Source organism: Argentina silus (genome assembly GCF_951799395.1).
Source record: "Argentina silus genome assembly, chromosome: 1".
NCBI classification, from domain to species: domain Eukaryota; kingdom Metazoa; phylum Chordata; class Actinopteri; order Argentiniformes; family Argentinidae; genus Argentina; species Argentina silus.
The window spans coordinates 33,590,774-33,610,773 of record NC_139655.1 but is presented as its reverse complement, the minus strand read 5'-3'; the positions used below and the strand labels follow the sequence as shown (position 1 = coordinate 33,610,773).

Below are 20,000 nucleotides of genomic sequence, written 5' to 3'. Positions count from 1 at the left end.
GCTGTTTCCAAAGGAGAAGTCAAAATATCGGTGGCTTGCATTCCACAGCCATCTCTCTCTCTCTCTCTCGCTCTCTCTCTCGCTCTCTACCTCTCTCTCTCCCTCTCTCTCTACCTTTCTCCCTCCCTCCCTCTCTCCTTCCCTCTCTCAGTTTCTCTCTCTCTCTCCCGCTCCCTCCCTCCCTCCTTCCCTCATATGGGGAGGGTTGCTACTCCTTTTGGAAACTGTGAGTAGACCACAATAGCGTTTTCAGCAGCTGAGAACAGAGCACATGATCCCACTGATAAATCAGGGTTAGCTCAACATCGGTGTTCCCCTGTGTTGACTTTCATGTAAGCTAAACTCCTGATATACTCCTGATACACACAGCCAGTGTCAGGGGAGCCACTGTCAGGGGAGCAGAGCAGCACAGTCTGAATACAAATCTACAAGAGGGACCTGCTTTGGTTTAGTCAGTAAAAATGTCAACACTGTAGGTGCAATACACAGCTACCGTACAATTACGAGACCAATTGCCCAAGTGTGGAACACTTATTTTTTTCTGAATCCTAATACATTGTAAAGGCCTGGGAGATCAATGAGTTGGCCAGCTAACTTGACTAAATAAAAATGTTTTCCTTCTTCTAGCATTGTGACTGCCTATGGCCCCTGGTCCGAGCATTGATTACTTTATCTTATGATGACTGATGGATAGATGATTCACTTACTTAGACAAATGTATTTGTTGTAAGTCACTTTGGATAAAGGCGTCTGCTAAATGCCATGAATGGAAATGGAAATGTACTCAGAAATAACATACATAGTGTATAGAGTGTAGAGTTCATAAAGAAAGATTGTTCTTGGTGAAACTGACTGGCTAATTAAGTTATCACGCTCTCTGGAATAGGCACCTGTACCTTAAAGCCACCCAGACATGTAATACAAAATCTCAGCAGTGACATATTGGTTGGAGAGAAAAAAGAAGCTTGGTAAACTGCAAATGCTGGACATACATGTGAAAAGGGCATACTTCCTCATGCTAAAATCGCAAAAAGATCAGTAAACATCGTCTCCATTAGTTTACACTCCACAACGTCCCTGATTATCAGTTCCTGGACCATCCCTGATTGGATGTTCACCTCCAAGTTCCCTCCCTCTCTGACTGAGAGCAACATGATACGGACGGCATCGAGGAGAGGAGCCACGTTGGGGGAATTCCATCCCTGATACCGGCCAACGCCATTAAAAAGCAACAGAGTGAAACTGGAAGGTCCCCGAAGAAATACTTAAGTGTTCGCACTAAATCAGAGGTTCCACCCTCAAGACCCGTCAGAGCCAATGGAGCCCTGTGGAGAACTCCAACAAGCTCACACGTTTTCTATACATTAGCATGTGTGAATGTGTGTGTGAGGGGGGGGGGGGGGGGGGGGTTGTGTGCACTGTGTTAAGAGACATGACATTCCTCCTTGGGCCAGGGCACTGGGTGTGAACAATGTGTGCCGTTTTGGGTCGGAGAGGGAATGGAATGTGCCAGTGGGAGTGATGGCAGTGAATGACCGATCCGCAGCCCTGAATGACCGACCCTCTCTAACAAACAAAGACACACACACATACGCACGCACGCACGCACGCACGCACGCACGCACACACACACGCACGCACACAATACTGCCAAAGGTTAACATAAGCTCTCCCTCTCTATCTCTCTCCATCCCTCTCTCCCTTCCTCATCCCTCTCTCCCGCTCTCATCTCCCTCTGTTTTTCCTGACCGTATTGTGTTTGGAGAGTCATCCCCTCGGCTGCCCCTGGCCTCGTAAATTTGTCAACAGCAGCCTGTTTGAAAAAGGAGGCTACATGGTTAGAGTGTCCGAGTGTCGGAGGAGCAACCCGGGCCCTGAAATTTCAGGGTTGTTGTTTCAGGCACGTCCTCTTAAACGGTCGGACACACAGGGGCCGAGGGGGCCTCCAGCAGTCTCTCTGACACTGCCAACGATGTCTTGCTTAGTTGGATGGGAATCCTGTCACATACACCCCCCAAAAACACACACACACACACACACACACACACACACACACACCATCCCTTCCTTTGCCCTCTCCAGGCCACAGAAACATGTACTGTAAATCCACCCTGGCCGGTCCCACTCCCTCTCTCTTTGTGTCCATGTTTCTCCCACTCATGCCACATTTGGGTGTCTCCCTTCTCTGCTTTTTTATTACGTTGAGATTCACAATTCTGTGTTTTCTTTTCTGGCCGTTGTTTCTAGCCAAGGCTAGCCAATGTGAAGATAGAGACGTCAACACACTGTCAAATCAATCCAAAGATGAGACTGCTGGAGATGTTCAGCCCCTAAGCCCCTCTCTCTGTAACTTGAAAAGAGGAGGAGATTGATGAGAAGAGGCCTGAGTGTGTGTGTGTGTGTGTGTGTGTGTGTGTGTGTGTGTGTCTGCACGCGCCTGCACATGCACCTGTGGGTGTGTGTGTTTAGTGCGTGCATGAGCATCTGCGTCCATGCATATACACTATATGTGTGTGTGTGTGTGTGTGCGTGTGCGTGTGCGTGTGCGTGGCGGGAATGGGAGGCACACCGGCCCAGAGGCCAAGAGGTAGAGGGCATGCGTGTGATTCACAGCTGCTTCGCATCAACATATCAGTGCAGTGTTGATTCAGGACGGACTAACGCCACCTATAGCATCCCGGCGTCCATAACTCCTCAGCAGGGGAGGTAGTTAAGGCCTGAGGAGGGGGCGGCTCAGAGAGAAGACTATCCTGTTCTCACGCTCCCATCACTGCCCCCACTCCACCCACCACACACACACACACACACACCCTAATCCCCACATCTGCACAGAATGCAGGTGAGATGGGTGTTCATTGCAAAATGTGTATCTTTTTAGGCTACTTGTCTCAGCTTGTGTCACGTTTTCACACAAATGTAGCAATGTTGTCTGCATATGTCTGGAAGATGTGTTATTATAAGGTGTGTAAAAGCAGTGAAAGAACCTGCTGTGGCTGTATCATCTGTAACAACTCTCCCTCTATCCTGTATTCATACACACACACACATACACACACACACACACACACACACACACACACACACACAGCTTCCCTCACCAACACCCATTCCTAATGAATGCTCTCTCAAAGGGCCCGTGTATGATTAAAGGTTAAAGGTGACAGGTAAAACAACACGGTCAATGCGACTACAGCAACACAGCAGTATACCAGCTCTCCTCACGGTCATGGTCGCTGCAACCACAATACGGTCATCCAGCCACACAGCAAGGTTGTGTATCCGTTAACCAGATTGAGACATAATGTTCTTCCAATGGGACGCTAACATTGATGGATGACAGAATTCTGTAATTGATCCATCATCAAGAACTGAAATGAGAGATGATAATGATCTTCATGCATTTCATCAGCCTCTGCCTGTGTGGCCTAGACCCCAAACTGTTGTACGACACAGAGATAGAAGAGAAAACAATCAGGGAAGTCTGCCCTCAAGGCACAACAAAGCAGACATTCCTGTGTGTGTGTGTGGGTGGATGTGTGTGTGTGTGTGTGTGGGTGTGTGTGTGGGTGTGTGTGTGTGTGGGTGTGTGGGTGTGTGGGTGGATGTGTGTGTGCGTGTGCGTGAGCGTGCGTGTGTTGCCTGCCGAGTGCTTTCATACAACATGATAAACGGGAGCGGGCCCCTAATCAGATGTTCTCCGTCGTCCAGGGTTATCAGCCCTCCTCGACAGATCGTTAACACCGGAGCGTGCCGGAGTTTCACGTTCTTATCTTCCTGCGCCTCACCTCGCCGCATCCCACGCCATCCTACCACGCACTGGAATGTCCACATTAAGATCCCAAGATCCTCCGAGAGAGAGAATGAGAGAGAGAGAGAGAGAGAGAGAGTAGGATAGAGAGAGAGAGAGAGAGAGAGAGACTAGGATAGAGAGAGAGAGAGAGACAGGGAGAGAGAGAGAGAGAGAGAGACAGAGTAAGATAGAGAGAGAGAGAGAGAGAGTAGGATAGAGAGAGAGAGAGACTTCGGAGGGAAAAAACTGAGCATGCCATCATGACATTCTTTGTAGATATAGACCCAATCGGGACGACCATCTTGTCAAGTCAAGAGAGTTATGGCGTGAGAAGGAGCGATACGATCTGGGGTTTTAAGAGTAGGGTGTGACAGAAACTTCTTGGAGTGTAAACGGAATGCCCTCTTAAAATCGTTTATCTTCTGACCTCAGGGTCGTCCGTGTGTGTGTGTGTGTGTGTGTTTGTGTGTGAGTGTGTGTGTGTGTGTGTGTGTGTGTGTGTGTGTGTGTGTGTGTGTGTGTGTGTTTGTCTTTGTGTTTATAGAAGATCCAAAGTGTTATTTAAGGCATTCCCACACATACTTAGGGGCATAAAGTTATAATCAACATTTGGTGAACATGATGATGTATGAAATTAACAAATCATAAACACCATGTGTGCTTCATATGTTTTAAAGGGTTAGTTCAATATTTTTCGACTTACAGTCAGATGGCTCCTTTCCTTAAAAATGGTCTTTGGGCCAGGAGAAACTGTAATCCATGGTTCAGAGTTGTTTAAATCGCCACTACTAACTTTAGCCACCACTTACAAAATAACAACGGGAGTAATTGATGAACAGAAAATAATAGCTCAAAACAAATTCACCATTTGTGGCAAAATCACCTCAAAGTAACTTCCAACCAGGTCAGAGAGTTCATTTGAGGTGATTGTGAATTTGATAAATGGTGAATTTGCTTTTGTTGTCCAATCACTCCCATTGTTCTTAGTGCTGGCTAAAGTTATCTGAAGTTAGTAATGGCTATTTAAACAGCTCTGAACCATGGATTACAGTTTCTCCTGGCCTATGGATTACTTTCAAGGTCAGGAACCACCTGACTATAAATTGAAAAATATTGAACCAACTATTTAAGCATCATATATAAGGTTGTTACAAGTTCTCTAAACTCCAAACGTCCAATGAATGATTCCCCAAGATACACATCTGATTCCACAAACTGAGTTACAGAATTTAAGAGCTTCCTTTTCAGCTGTTTGGGCTGTATTGGTTATCAGGCTCTTTGGCAAAACACGCAGCCTCCTCATAGAAACAAGCAGTTTAACAAGGGAAACTTCTCCAGTTACGATGTCTTTTCCACACATTCTATTGCTGTTACAACACTAGGTGTTAGAGCACAACTCCATCTTTCCCCTTGATTTGTGTTCTTTAACAATGTTCTACTTACATCCTAACAGTGCTATGAAGTTCACAGCTTAGGGTAGATCTTTTATGCCATGACAGCATATCTTGAATTCTTTTGTTAATGTATTCTTAATACCGTGTGAATACAAAGAGTGACATGGCTTTTGTTTAATATCCACAGGAAGCACTTCAAGAGGATTTAAAGGAAGCACTTCAAGAGGGTAATCACTCGCATCAAACAATTACTCTTTGATCGTGGCTAACTAATTCTTTTATCAGGCCAGAGCTTAGGGACACGTTTGGGTGCAAAAGACATGGCTTACCTGAGATTTAGCCCTTAGAAATGCAGCACACATCATAAGCCAGGAAAAACACCAGCTTAAATAGCCTTGGGGGTGGGAGGGTTCAGAAAAAGCCATGGGATTGTCTGGACCTGGCTGATCTCCTAACACCCCCCCAACCCTAACCCCAAGGAGTTCTAACTCCTATGTTTAAAGTGTGGGTGGCAGAACAGTGGTGCACTTGACTACTAGCGCCCAGGCCAACGCGGGTGGCTGTTGATTTAGCTAAGAGGGGCAATGACAGCTCCCCCATTGCAGTGCAATGGGGTGTGGAGAGGGGGATGAGAAGGGGGGATGAAGGGATGGGATGATGAAGGTAGAGGCAAAAGCAGGGAGGGTGGAGACCTGCTCATCGTGATTCATGGAAAACGCGGATCGGAGGGCTTCTAAAAACTCAAACCACAGCTGCCCGGTCTCTGCAGGTGGAAGAAAAACATGACAAGTCCTGAAAAGCCTATGATGGCTTTTCCTGGATTTTCAACCCTGGATTCCTGGAAGTCCCCTTTTCTGACGATCTAGCAGACAAATATACAGAGTTACAAGCGCAAACAAAGGATGGGAGCTTTGGAAATGCCCTGTGCCAAGCAAAACCTCATGGAATACTTTCACCTATATGTGACGGAAAACAAACCCGTCAGAAATAAATGAAACTGACACGAGAACAACATTTGGAGTTCCGGTTCCAGCACACAAACCAAAGCACCTCAAGATGACATTTCTGTACACACGTCCTGTGAGTTGAGTCTGGCTGACTGAACTACATCCAAGCTGAGTGAATAGTTACTGTCTACTATGTATGTCTGTAAAACCGTGCTTTGCTTTCCCCTTATGGTCATACATCTGTAGCTCTGAAAAGTGGCATTTTGTTATAAAAGTTAGAAAACAAAGGTGAACTATGAATCAATACATAGGTGAACCATTCGCTCCACTAGGAGAAGAAAATCAGCTCTTTCCTAATATTGACCCTTTTCTAGTTCCTAGAGGGCACTGTCTCTTTAAGCATCTTCAGACTGACTAACTAACACTGTCATTGTAGGGACCGTCCTTACACAACCATTACCACAAGTCAAGACCTGCAGTGTGTCATCTCCACAGGATGAGTCACACTGAAGGAAGTGTAACTGCACCACCTCGGGAAACCAGGGGTACCCACCACCAGGCAAACAGTGATGAACAACACGCTATTCTAGGAACGAGAAGGAAAAGAAGGGATGTTTCCGTTAACTCGTTTTAACTTTTCCTTTCCTTCTTCAAATGAGTCAATGGGTCATTGACATGAGTGATATTAAGAGAGGACAAGTAAATAAACAAGACCTGGATGTGACTCACGGAGCGGGAGCGGACTAGAGAGCATCTGCTTCACGCTGACCACACTTGTCAGACAGATGTAGGCCCAGCACTAGGCCTATCCCTCTCCACCTCCATGGGAACACTCCCCAAAGTGAGGACTCTATCAGTGAGCCTGGCTGTGGAAAAGATCAACTAAAGCAAATTCATGTGTCTGTTATTATATGTTCTAACACTTGTCAGAGGATAAAGACATTTTCTCATACGTCCTTCCTCACTCCATGTCTTTTGATACAGACTTGAGCTGGCTTGAAAAAGATGTGAGACCACCCAGGCGCATTGCATACTAAAGACCCAGCCGGAGAACATTGATATAAAGAGGAAGGCGCATTAAAAACTAATCTGATGACACACAGTAGTCACGCAAATGCTTTATTTGCAAAGCAGATGGAGCGCCTTGGCCTGTCTAACATTAATTACAATCGCATTCAAGGAAACCAGCTCCTCCAGAGCAGCTGAGTAGTCAGTACTTTGTGTTCTATTTGGGGGAGAGATGGCAACCTATTCCCTGGGTACTATGAATTTGAGGGAATCATGTACAGGACGTGATTAATGCAAGTAGATACCCAGATGTCCGCGGTGAACTCAAACTAATAGCGATTCAAAACCACACAATAGGCTCCCACACAGTAGTCAAAAAGTTGTTTGAGAACAATAACACCCGGCCTTCCTCCGTTTGAATATCTGTTTTTCATCACTACATGTTGCCATTTCACTTATGAATAGGCTTGAGAGGACAATAAAATAAGGAGGCTTTAGCTGTGCAGTTCAACTTTCTCTCTATTGCAGCTCATCAGTGATGGAATTGTGTGGTTAGGCTCGAGTTCAAAAAACGTTTGGAAGCACCACAAAACTTATTTTTTTCTTTCTTTATTTCTTAACAAATATCTCTTGGGACACTTCCGCAATATTCTCAGGCTGAGCCATGACAATATCCCAATAATGACATCCATCTAGCTTTAGCGGCTTTGACCAGCGAGTCCAACCACAGTCTGGCAACGCGTCTGTTTATCTTCACGCAGTCTGTTTAAATTCTCACTGTAAACACTTGCGCTGCTAATGGAAGGACTGACCGTGGGTTTTATGTTGAACTGTTTGTGATTAAAGTAGCCTATCTGTTTATCGTGCAAGGTCTAATTATGGAAACCTAGCGAAGCAACTCAAACAATACACCGCGGTTTTACGCACTAAACCGCAACTTGAACAGGTCACTGCCAAGAATAGCCCTTAACACAAATACCAGCTTGGTGGTTGTTGATTCGTGTATTTAGTTTGGTGTGGGTTTTCCATTTTCCTCCTTCAGTCATAAATCATGGAACCGATTGCACAACATCCTGAGACCACATTTGGACTAAGTTAATCGAGGATATTGACATACCATAGACCAACAAAATAGGCCTATGTGGCATCTAACAATAATGATAAAAAAAAACGTCTGTTATTACAAACAGTGTAATCCAAACAGTGTAAACAAAGCAGTTTGAAGTCAAGTGGTGCTTAACGTTTTCACTTGAGAATACGCGGTTAAAGAATGTTGATGGAAGCGCGCGTAATGGGTGCGGGCATCGATAGCCCAATCCATGCTCACCCGAGTCCATCAGCATATTGGCACATATCTGAAACACCTGTAATTCACATGTAGGATGTACTGCAATAATGGGGCTGTTGTTCTTTCTGTTTTTATCATTTCTTCAGCCATTGCATTTTGCGCAATCGCTTAGGCTATATTACGCACGACTTATTTAAACCCTCTGCCTAGATTATGGGACAGACTTATCAATGTTGACCTCACTATTAAATGAGCCAGAGCCAAAACTGCCAATGACATTTAATAACGACTAAAGAAATTACAATTGAATTTAGCTTACCCAAATTTACAAAGCTCATCACCATATCGGCGTCATTCAAGAAGGCATTGTCTTGATTTGTCGCTAAAGGAGGACCTTGGGTTGTGAACATGGACTTGTATTGGTCCAACATGCCCTCCACTTCATTTTTCTCCTCGCTTGATATGGTATTATATAGATCCAGCATGAAGAGAGGCGCGGAATTGTATTTTCCATTAGATAGATGCGGTCTCGGTCTGTGTGGCAGACCGAGGATAGACAGAATTTCCTTCTGCATCTCCCTCTTTTCGTGAGTCCGCAATCGCCGATGAATGAAACTTGGATGCACTTCGTTGATTCCATCGAATAAATAATTGCTACCTGCAATAAGGAACATGCAATAAGCGCTCCACCACAACCCCGCAAAGGCAAACCAACAGCCTGTCATTGTTCAGTTTGTCGTCGGAGTGCCGTTTTGATATCCAACTTAGAAAAATGTCACCGTTTCGATAGAAGTTTTCAAATGCGCTCCTCGCTCTCACTGGAATGACAGAAGCTGGTACAGCTCATTTTAAAGAAAGGTAAAATCATTCACGCCATAAGAAATTTTTCAAAAACGAAATGTAGACTATAAAAAATGTGTCCCGTTATATTTTCTGGCTTTGGAATGTCTCCATCAATTCCTCATCCCGGCTTTCTGCTTCAAAAGGCAACATACACAGTCCAATACAGACTAAGTCATGAGTCAAAGTTATCTGCCAAGTTTTCTCGTAAAAGAATAACAACTCCTTTGAAAGAAGCCATTTTACTTTAGTGTATATAATTGACTCCTGAAATAATGTTGCGCAGAAGAAATGACCCCGTGTAACTATTTCCCAATTCCACCGGTTGCACCCAATGTTTAATGTCTATGGTTGCACCGTCCGCCTGCGAGTTCTGAATAACGGGCATTAGCAGGTAGCCTAGTAGTGCGCTTGTAGCCGCTGTACCCGCCCAGTTAGTGCGCACAGTGGCAGAGGTGGAGCTTTAGGGACAATTCTATCATCACAAAGTTTATGGCACATCTAACATTTAGACTTGGCCAACTTCTAGTGCCTATCTGAGTACTGCAACCCTACTATGTTAGGCAATATTAAACGTATTTATGAAGTATCTGCGTATTTGTCGGTTGAGAAACATCCGCCAGACATTTGATCATTTAACACATGCTATTTGTCTTAAAAGATTTTTTTTTTTTTAAAACCTACTCTATTCAAATCGATAATAATCGTCAAAATACAAATTGTTATAGGTTTGAGGTAATTATTTCCTCGAAGGTCCTCGCGCAAACCCTCAGGGAAAACTGGTGCTGTTTAAATAATTGCCCGTCCGTTTGAAGAGAATATCCCTTGCCTCGCTACGACCCCTGACGCTGAAATGAAAAACAACAAGAACAACTGAAGGACCTCGCTTGTTATAACACCGTTATTCTTATTCGAATGTAAATGTTTGTTGTTACATAATTATACTCCCTGGAAGCCCTACTCCCTCAAAATCCGTCAAAAAGGCTAATCATAATATATTTAATTTGTTATTTATTCTTTTTTGTATTGTAGTTTTTCGTTTTTTTGCAGTAGCCTAGGGCAAGGTGGAGAGACTACAATCTTGCTCACACACCTAGTCCTATCAGATCCACAAGTGTCTGGGAGAAGAGGCTAGGGGTTGTTTCTGGACAAGACCCAGGAACTGGGTGTGTGTTTGAGCTCTGCTTGTGTTGGATGGGTGGGAGAGGGATGGGGGTGGGGGAGTACAATCTGATGTTTACCATTTGGAAAAGGAACAGAGGAGAGCGCCCCCTCCCCACCCACCCAACCCCTCTCCTGTTGTGTCTGTCTGTGCCCAGATCTCCCTGATAGGGAGGGGGTGGGGGGGGGGGGGGGGGGTCCGTGTCTTTATCACTCTGCAGGCTATCTTATCTAGGAGTGAAGACCGCAGCATCAAAGCAGTCCCAGATGTTACCAGCCCACACCCCCAGCACACCGCTCTCTATCTCTCTCTCTCTCTCTCTCTCTCACTTGATCAGAGAAAGGTTTGCCTAGAACACAGAAACACAAAGAATATGCATTTGACAAAGTTGAAAGCAGTATAGTCAAGTAGAACACATGCTACACATAAGGGTAAATTCAAGCCATTGTATTGAATCAACTACACAAACACAAAACTCCAATAAGATGCAAAAGAGGAGAAAATGTGTGTGTGTGTGTGTGTGTGTGTGTGTGTGTGTGTGTGTGTGTGTGTGACCCCGAGAGGAAGAGCAGGTGATGCAAGGATGAGTGCACTGGCCCATGGGTGAGGAGGTAGGAGGAAGCAGGACACGCTAAACATGGGCTGTGTGTCCTGTCATCATAGCGTCTAGACAGCCTCTCCTCACCCTAATTAAGCCGCACACACACACACACACACACACGCACACGCACACACACGCGCACGCACACACACACCTTATCTCTCTTTCTCTTAGACTCTCTGTCTATACACCAAAGGAATGTTCACTCATACCACCAAGTTTACTTGAACTGCAGAATCATCCACACTAATTATACAGTCATAAACATTTGGGCACACACACACAAGCATAAATACACTTACACTAAATCTCTCTCATGCTGGGAGGGTATAACACAATTTACACTCACCACACACGCGCACGCACACACACGCGCACACACACACACACACACACACAGACGCATACACACACACACACACACACAAACACACACACACACACACACACACGTCCCATTCATTCTCAACATCCATCAGCGTTGTTGAGTGCCAGACCCCACACTCTTCCGTTGCAGGCGTACAACTCCCATTTCCACAATGCCGGTGTGCTGCTGGTGCTTTTGATGCGATTGCTTTCTAGTCTTTGTATTTTTGTAGTCTTTTGTAGTTTTTCCAGATCCACTTCCCTATCCCCACTATACCCCCTGCCTTCTTTTGTTTTGTTTTTTTCATATGAGGGATCATAATGCAGATAATCTAAGCCGCAGGTGAGGTTTCTTCTGTGTGTGCATGTCTGGGTGAGATGTTAGTTATGATGCGTGCGTGTGTGTGTGTGTGTGGCTGCGCACACACACGAAAGGCCACTCAGATCTATCACATTCAAAAACCATCACTAAACCAAATAGTGTGTTGAAAAAGCCATTGTATATCATGTGTGTATTCATCAGCAACTTGAGTGAATGTCCATAAGCAGTTCATACAAAGATCTTGAAATACAGAGTAATCGAAGGCGATACTCTTAGGAGAATGTCCCGCCTCTTCCTGTCCCGGAGGTGAACCTAGTTGCCCCGGCGACGGCCTCGGCTTGGATGATTGGCGTTCCTTGGTCAAACTCGTACTGCATGGCCTGGGTGAAAGACAGGGCGTTGAAGACACTGTGGAGGGCAGAGGAGCGGTCCGCTCTCAGACACTGCTGGGGGAAGGAACTGATCTGCTCAGCCAGCTCCAGGGACACCTGCAGGGCTGTGGTACACACACACACACACACACACACACACACACACACACACACACACACACACACACACACACACACACACACACACACACACACACATATATTATATACATAGTGGCTTTTCATAATGACATTAACATAGACCACTTGGAAGCTATTAGCTCTTTTTAGCATTTTTCCTTCCTCCTGCACTGACTCTACTTCTCTGTGCTTAAGCCAAGACACTTTGTTCCCCGGCCCACATGAAAGCACTGGACCACATCCAACCCTCCTATGGAAACTAGGCTGATCTGCTAGACTTTGATGCCCAAGTGCACCCCTCCCCCCCCCTCAAATCTAGTATATCTCTGAAGAAAAGAAGTGATCATAAGCCTAGGAGGCCAATTAGCTGGACTTGGCTGTGGCTGTGGGAAGGACTTCCGAAAAGAATTAACGTAATCTTCTGAAATGTCTTGTGAGGAATTTAACTATAAGAGAGCACATGGAAAGGCTTTACTGAGATGAGTTTTTATGTAGCCGTATAGGAAATGCTAATTCATCCATAATACAATCCACAAATGGTTCTTTGAAGGCACCACCCAGTATCAGTGAAATGCTGGCCCACCACTTGGGGTACACAACACAGAGAATATTGTGTCTCGCTTTAGAACAAAATAACCAGATAGATAGTATAGCTACATAGCCTCCCTCAGAAATGTTGTTTTACAGCAGAGTTGTAGTGAGGTTTGTGGTTTCAGAAGCACACATGCCCTCCTTGGCTGTGCTGCTTTGTTTGCAAACATCCTCTGGGACTGAAGGCCGTCCCTTATCTGAAGGCTGATTATGTTAAATACAATGCATTGGAGTAGACATGAAGGCATGAAGGTGTGTGTGTGTGTGTGTGTGTGTGTGTGTGTGTGTGTGTGTGTGTGTGTGTGTGTGTGTGTGTGTGTGTGTATCGCTGTGGTTCAAACAGGTTCAAATGCGCTACACAATGATCCTGCGATGTGTTTCTGTGGTTACACAGAAATAGCTTGTGGTTATATTTGTTACCTACAACTGATAGTATGGGAATTTTATTTGTCAAAAATGATTATTCCAACATTCACAGTGAAATCCTGATTGGCAAGGACAATGGACATCTTCATATCATAGTCAATGATCCCCACCCGCTCACTGCTGGAGACCTGCCTCCGCCTCCACGCTAACAGAAGCTCTGCTGAATGAAATGAACAACTTAGCCGCCATATGCCCACAAGAACGTAGTGTTTCACAGCGCTCTTTAGCGGCAAATTGGGGACCAGAGTGTTACTTCTCCCTCTCCTTCCAATCGCTCTCTCACTTCCTTTCTTCAATGCAATACATTTAAAAAAATCGATATTTTCCAAAAAGGTTCCAGTCGGTGACATCACTACCGACAACTATCCGCTAAATATTGACAAAACCGTAAACATACCCTGGCCATCCGGAACCACTCTGTTGGCCAATCCGAAGGCCAGAGCTTCCTGTGCATGGATAGGCCGTCCAGTCAGAATCAAGTCCAGGGCTCTGGACAGACCAATGAGGTGGGGCAGCCGCACTGTACCACCGTCAATCAAGGGAACCCCTGTGGAGACAAGGGATACATAATAATAATAATAATAATAATAATAATAATAATAATAATAATAATAATAATAATAATACATCAAATGTATATAGCGCTTCTGTAAGACCCACAGATGCTATATACAAATCCATGACATTATGCTGAGAAGGGTTAATGCATGACATTTACATTACATTTATGACATTTAGCAGATGCCTTTATCCAAAGTGACTTACAACAAATACATCTGTCTAAGTAAGTGAATCATCTATCCATCAGTCATCATAAGAAGAAGTAATCTATGCTAGGACCAAGGGGCTAATGGCAGTCACAATGCTAGAAGAAAATTTAAAAAAAAAAAAAATCTAGATATATCTATATATATTTTATATATATTATTTATTTACAGTAGAGAAACTTGTACAGGAGGGTAGTGGGGATGAAGAGATCTTTAGGAGGGACCGTTAAGATAAGAGCTTCAAAAGATGGGTCTTCATCTATGGCGGAAGATTGGTAGTGACTGCAGTCATGACAGCAGTGGGAAGCTCGTTCCACCAGCGGGGCGCCAGGACAGTGAAAAGCTGTGACCGAGTAGCAAGGCTGCTGCATCCACGTAGAGGCGGCGGTGCCAGGCGGCCAGCCGAGGTGGAAGAGCGCAGTGATCGGGCAGGGGTTTGGGGGCTGACCATTGCTTGCAAGTAGGGAGGGGCTCTTTCCTTTGCCGCCCGGTAGGCGAGCACCAGGGTCTCGAATCTGATGCGAGCTGCTACCAGGAGACAGTGAAGGGTGCGAAGGAGGCGGGTGATATGGGATGAGAGGGGTGACATGGCATGAATCGCCACTGTAGGGTGCGGAGTGGTATACTCATACACTTACAGGCGGTCTACACTTGGAAGTCTATACATGCACTTATAGTCAGCTTATACAACTACACACTTACAGGTATCCCTCCAGAGACCGGAACTCTTGAGATCCAGACCAAGACCCAACATTTTGAGACCAAGACCCAGTGTAGCGAGAACAGTGTAAAAACAGACCAACCATCTTAAAGGCCCTGTCCAGCTTCTACATTCCCAGCCTCTATCCTCTAGGTAAATAAACACAACTTTGGTACACTAGCTACTTGTAAACTTCATGAGATACATTCAAAATGGCCACTCAGGTTAAAACAAGGAAACAAGCAGCCTTGAAAAGAATCATATAGCCATGTAATAAGTGAAATTGTGATGTTATCAACGAATGTTTTCCGCATAAATGCAGGCATAAGATAAAGCAGTTTTGTATTGCATTGTGATATTTAATATCACATAGCAGTTTGTTGTTATCTAGGGATATAGCTGAAATCAGAGCAATTGGAGTTGGCTGGACTGCCACCTTAACCACAGAGTGCACCCCGAGTGTATTGGAGACCACCCTATAATTGGGGGCCGGTGGTTATTCTGTTTCCCTCGCTGTTGTTGCCAAACTGCTGCTCAAACCCGCGATACGACAGAGCTGAAATATATATACAATACTGAGAATAAATATCCGCCAACATAACATTATTAGCCTACAATGAATCTGTCAAAACCAAATTAATCCATGATATATATGGTATTTTATTATCATTTCCATACAAGCCTGCCATAAACGATCTGTCAGACTGTAAATACCGGTTACAAAGGTCTCTCAGAATCAAATACGTTGCTTTAATCGTATGCTAATATCAACAATTCTATTTTGACCCGAACATTTATTAGAGACAAGCTCTTATTTGCTTCAATGTCATTAGTGGCCTGGCTATTATACAATGAGTTTGGAGGCATTTCCTTGTACTTGAGCAGTCAAGATGTTTCTGTACACTTCATAATTCATTCTGCTGCTGCTGTCAACAGTTACATCATCAATGAAGACAAGTGAGCCAGTTCTATTGGCAGCTATACATGCCCAAGCCATAACACCTCCCTCCACCATATTTCACAGATGAGATGGTATGCTGTATCTTGGGCAGTTCCTTTTTGTCTCCACCCTTTACTCTTGCCCTCACTCTGGTACATGTTAATCTTTGTCTCGTCTGTCCACAATAACTTTTTACAGAACTCTGCAGGCTCTTTTAGGTACTTTTTAGCAAACTGTAACCAGGCCATCCTGTTTTTGAAGCTAACTAATGGTTTGTACCTTGCAGTGAAGCCTCTGTAGTTCGTCTGGTGATGTAATGGTAGTGTATGGAGTGTTCCTCGTTTCAATGATCAAATAAAACATATTTTATCACAATCAAAGAAATAGCAAAAATATCCTATTTTCCTATGGAGCTTCTAATAGAAACTTGCTATGTTTGTCTCCAGACAGCTTCATTGTCATGGTATTCTTTGATGATGATGCAGTAATTTTACCAGTGTATTTTGCTGTTGTGCACAATGGATAAAGGCAATGCCGTTTTCTAGATGTTTTTTTGGGCTCAGGCTCATAAAATGTCTATGATGTTGGGCTCATCTCAACAGGCCGGGTTGGGTCGGGTCAGACTTGAATTTTCAGGCCCGATCAAAACTCTAAATCAAATGCCCTGTTTTCTGCAGTTATCTTGGTGAATAAATCAATATTTCTGATTCCTTTGTAGTCTACGCTACCTTATTCTTGATCATCTGGTTTTGGCTATGTTTCTGATAGATTTTGTTCAAACTTTTCAGCCTCATAATGGCTTCCTCAACTTCTATTGGACTTTGGTCCTCATGTTGACAGACACCAATAGAGGAATCCAAAGGCAAACGCAAAGCCTAGAATCAATACTAGACATTGACAGCTCTCTTATGCCTGCACCAATGATGATGGGTGAAGGAACACACCTGACGAACCAGAAACACCAGTCAAGTGTTGTCATTTCTAACCAATATCTACACAAATACTGACAACAGCTGACAATATATACTTTAATCTCATAGTAATTATGAGAAAATGCGTGACTGTCCCAATAATTGCACAGGACACTGTATACCCTCCACTACATCTGCATAAGCCCTTATGGCCGTAAGGAGCAGATGGGGGTAAACCTCTTGTTTAAACAGCTTCTGCCTTTTATTAGTCCCAAAACTACACTGGGCTTGACTCCCTAATTCCTCCTTCCTCCCCGTCACAGATTTTCCTTGACCACCCATTATTAAGAGCATATGAGTAGAACATATTTTCATAACCTGAAATAATCTCTCTGGGTTTCTGTGGGGGAGTCCCTCAGGGCTGACTTGTGGCATTGCAATTCTATTCCTACTCCCAGTTACATTCTTAGAAAGTCCTTCAAATAAATCACATTTGAATACATTGAATACCAGTGTTAATACATCTGTAACCAATCAGAGGCCTAGGCCCAACATTCAGCACATACTGTATGGCAACCTGACACAAGACATCTTTTCGGGGGGAGAGTGGGGTGGGGGGGTTCTTGGTCAGTGAACATGTCTCTCTCTGTCTCAGACTCTCTTCATCAGTCAGGTCAGTTCTGTTGGAAATTACAATTTCAGTTACAGAGTGTTCGGCCAAATACACTGAGCCAATGAAATGTGACATAAATGCAATTCGAATTTCATTATTTCTATTATAATAGTATCACGCAATGAAACCAAAATACAGACGTTTGCTTGAAGGAGTAGGGCATAAGTTTGTCAAAAATCTGCCATCTCTGGTTATCGCAGTTCGAAGTCCCAAACAACGTCCTCCCTAATAACAATATAACCCCCCAAAATGGACTTGCAGTGTCAGACATTAGTGTTGTGTTTCTGCATGCGCACATGATTCGAAGAGGCAGCCACCAGAGACAGAAAAGCGAAAATCGTTGAGTCCACTCCCCCAAAACACCCCTGGCAGTAACAATATATTTACATGCAAACTGAGTGTAGGACACCCCATTTCAGAAAGTGCTTTTTCTGGACCAAAACCAAATCCGTAAATGAAATATTTCTTTCAAGGGATCACATTCCCTGATCCCTACCGATAAAACATAGTCATTACAACTATTTGGTTGTTACATACTGGGGCCTTTAATACTGTCAAGTGGGACTGTGAGTTTGAGAGATTCACGTTGGTCTAGTCCATGGAACAACCCCACCCCATTCACACTCTCTCTGTAACTGATTTTCTCTGTCTCTCACTCTCACTCACACACACTCTCACTCACACACACTCTCACTCACACACACACACACACACACACACACACACACACACACACACACACACACACACACACACACACACACACACACACACACACAACCCCTTGGCTTCCATCAGGGACAGAGGCTAGATAAGATTGCGTTGCAGAGAGCCTCTAGCCCGTGTCTAGTGCTATCACCTCAGATTAGGAAGAGAGAGCCAGTTTGGGCTTTCAGATTGTCTTTAGTGCTGTTGGCATCACGCTATCAGCTGCCGGAACCGTCCTCTTATCTCACACTCGTCTCCAGCCTGCTGATACCCCCGTCTCAAACGTGTCCTGTTTGCATTGACACACCGGCCCATCTGTTGTTCCACATGAATGGAGGCCAGTCTATTGGGTAACGTCTCCTCAAAAAAAACACTTTGATAGGATTGACTTGGAAGATCTGAGACAGGGTGAAAGGGCGCCGTCCTTCAGAGGAGACGTTAAACTGAGGTCCCACCTCCTTTGCGGTTCCAGAAGGTTCCATGGCACCTAAGACAAGAGTAGGGCTGATAACGCTGGTGGGTCTGGCGAAATTCCTAATCCGGCCCACATACTGTACAGCCCCAAATCATCCCCAGCTAACCAACTGGCTCATTCGTCCCATTTCCTCTCCTGTGCAACTCTTCTCCAGGCCCGTTGCTTCAAGATGCTCTTAGTCAACTCACCTGGTAAAACAGGGCTTGAATCAAATCCAATGTGAATGCATCAATCTACAGCCGTTGTCTACAGCCAATCAAATTTTAGCTGGATTTTGTGTGGGTCAGCCAAGCCTATCGTCCAATAACAGATATACAGTAGGAGGTGGTTCTCTTCCTGAAGTGTTGGGCTGTCGCAGCTTATCCCTCTGCAACGCAGGGGCAGCAGTGGAGACTGTCCCTGGAAGTGTTTTTTTTATCCAGTTTCTGCAATTCCTGAGTATGAGTACTCTTCCTCAGAGGGAACTGCGACAGACATAGTTCCAACCGGGGTCTCCTGCAGCACAAGACTGTAACAGCCCATTGAGCTAAAGCCAAGGCAATAGCTTGGGGAGCTCCCGTCTTCAGGGCTTCAGGGCAAGGTTACTGATATGTGATTTCAAATTCACACACACACACACACACACTCACACACACTCACAGACAGTGGGTTATTGACCTCTCTGAAACAGCTTGGGTATAGCCCCAATGTATTCCCTGCTCGGTTGTGCTGGCTTTGACTGGCATCCACACCACTTCAAAGGAAAGACATCCACAATGAGGGTAATGCGATTAAGCCTGATGCGGATTAGAGACTGAACCAGGCAAATCCTGACAGAACGGATACAAAGATGAGAACTAACCCACGAAACGGAGGTTCACTTAAAAACCCTCTTAAACTTTAGAGGCAACAATCAGGTTCAACAGGAGTGCCACGATAGCGCTCGTCAACGTCAAACTCGTATTTTCTCATGGTTTTATTTCTAGGTTTGTGTGTGTGTGGGTTTGTGTGGATTTCTAGATTTATCACCCCCGCCCTTAAAATAACAGCATAACAGAAAAAACAACAACAACAATAGCATGGCGTATATAGTGGACCACTTCACACGCACGTGCACACGCACACACACACACACACGCACTCACACACACAGTGCTGCAGGTGTCTCTCTATCCAGATCACCCAGGCTGAGCTCTTGGGTGTGGTGTGGTCTCTCTCAACAGTAAGAGCAGCCTGTTTCGCACACAGTCCTCTGGCAGCCTCATCTCTCTCCGCCACCCCATCCGTCTCCTTAATTAGGTCCTCCAGCGCGGTGGACGGAAGCGGAGCCAACGCCCCCCCCCCCCCTCCGAAATTTGGAATTCTCCCCACCATGTGGTGCTACAGCAGCAGTTACTCAGGTGGTCTGGGGGTGGGGGTGGAGGGGTCCCCCCCTTGTTGTGGTTTGGTTCAACTGTCCACTTCTACTCTCTGTGTCTATGACACAGTTCAGAGTATTGGGATATGCAGCTTCACCCATCAAAGGTTTTTTTTTCTCCTTTCTGGCCTTCATCTTTCCTTACTCGTGAGATAGGGGCTCAGATGGGAAGCCAAAGACTCA

General features: G+C 44.9%; 2 protein-coding genes across 2 annotated transcripts in view; both read right to left on the bottom strand.

The window, feature by feature from the left end:
- Window positions 1-9,614, bottom strand: part of bmp6 (bone morphogenetic protein 6) — a 37,500-nt gene extending 27,886 nt beyond the window's left edge. Inside the window, exon 1 of the mRNA XM_083680912.1 lies at window positions 8,747-9,614. Coding sequence (XP_083537038.1) covers window positions 8,747-9,152 — 406 coding nt within the window. The 5' untranslated portion in view covers window positions 9,153-9,614. The remainder of the gene's footprint in view (window positions 1-8,746) is intronic.
- A 1,380-nt stretch (window positions 9,615-10,994) lies between these two features.
- The window catches only part of LOC310814815 (enoyl-CoA hydratase EchA19), a 22,345-nt gene continuing 13,339 nt past the window's right edge, over window positions 10,995-20,000 (bottom strand). Inside the window, exons 5-6 of the mRNA XM_083684335.1 lie at window positions 13,645-13,794; window positions 10,995-12,214 (exon numbers count right to left, since the gene is read on the bottom strand). Of these exons, the coding sequence (XP_083540461.1) occupies window positions 11,991-12,214; window positions 13,645-13,794 (374 nt within the window). The 3' untranslated portion in view covers window positions 10,995-11,990. The remainder of the gene's footprint in view (window positions 12,215-13,644; window positions 13,795-20,000) is intronic.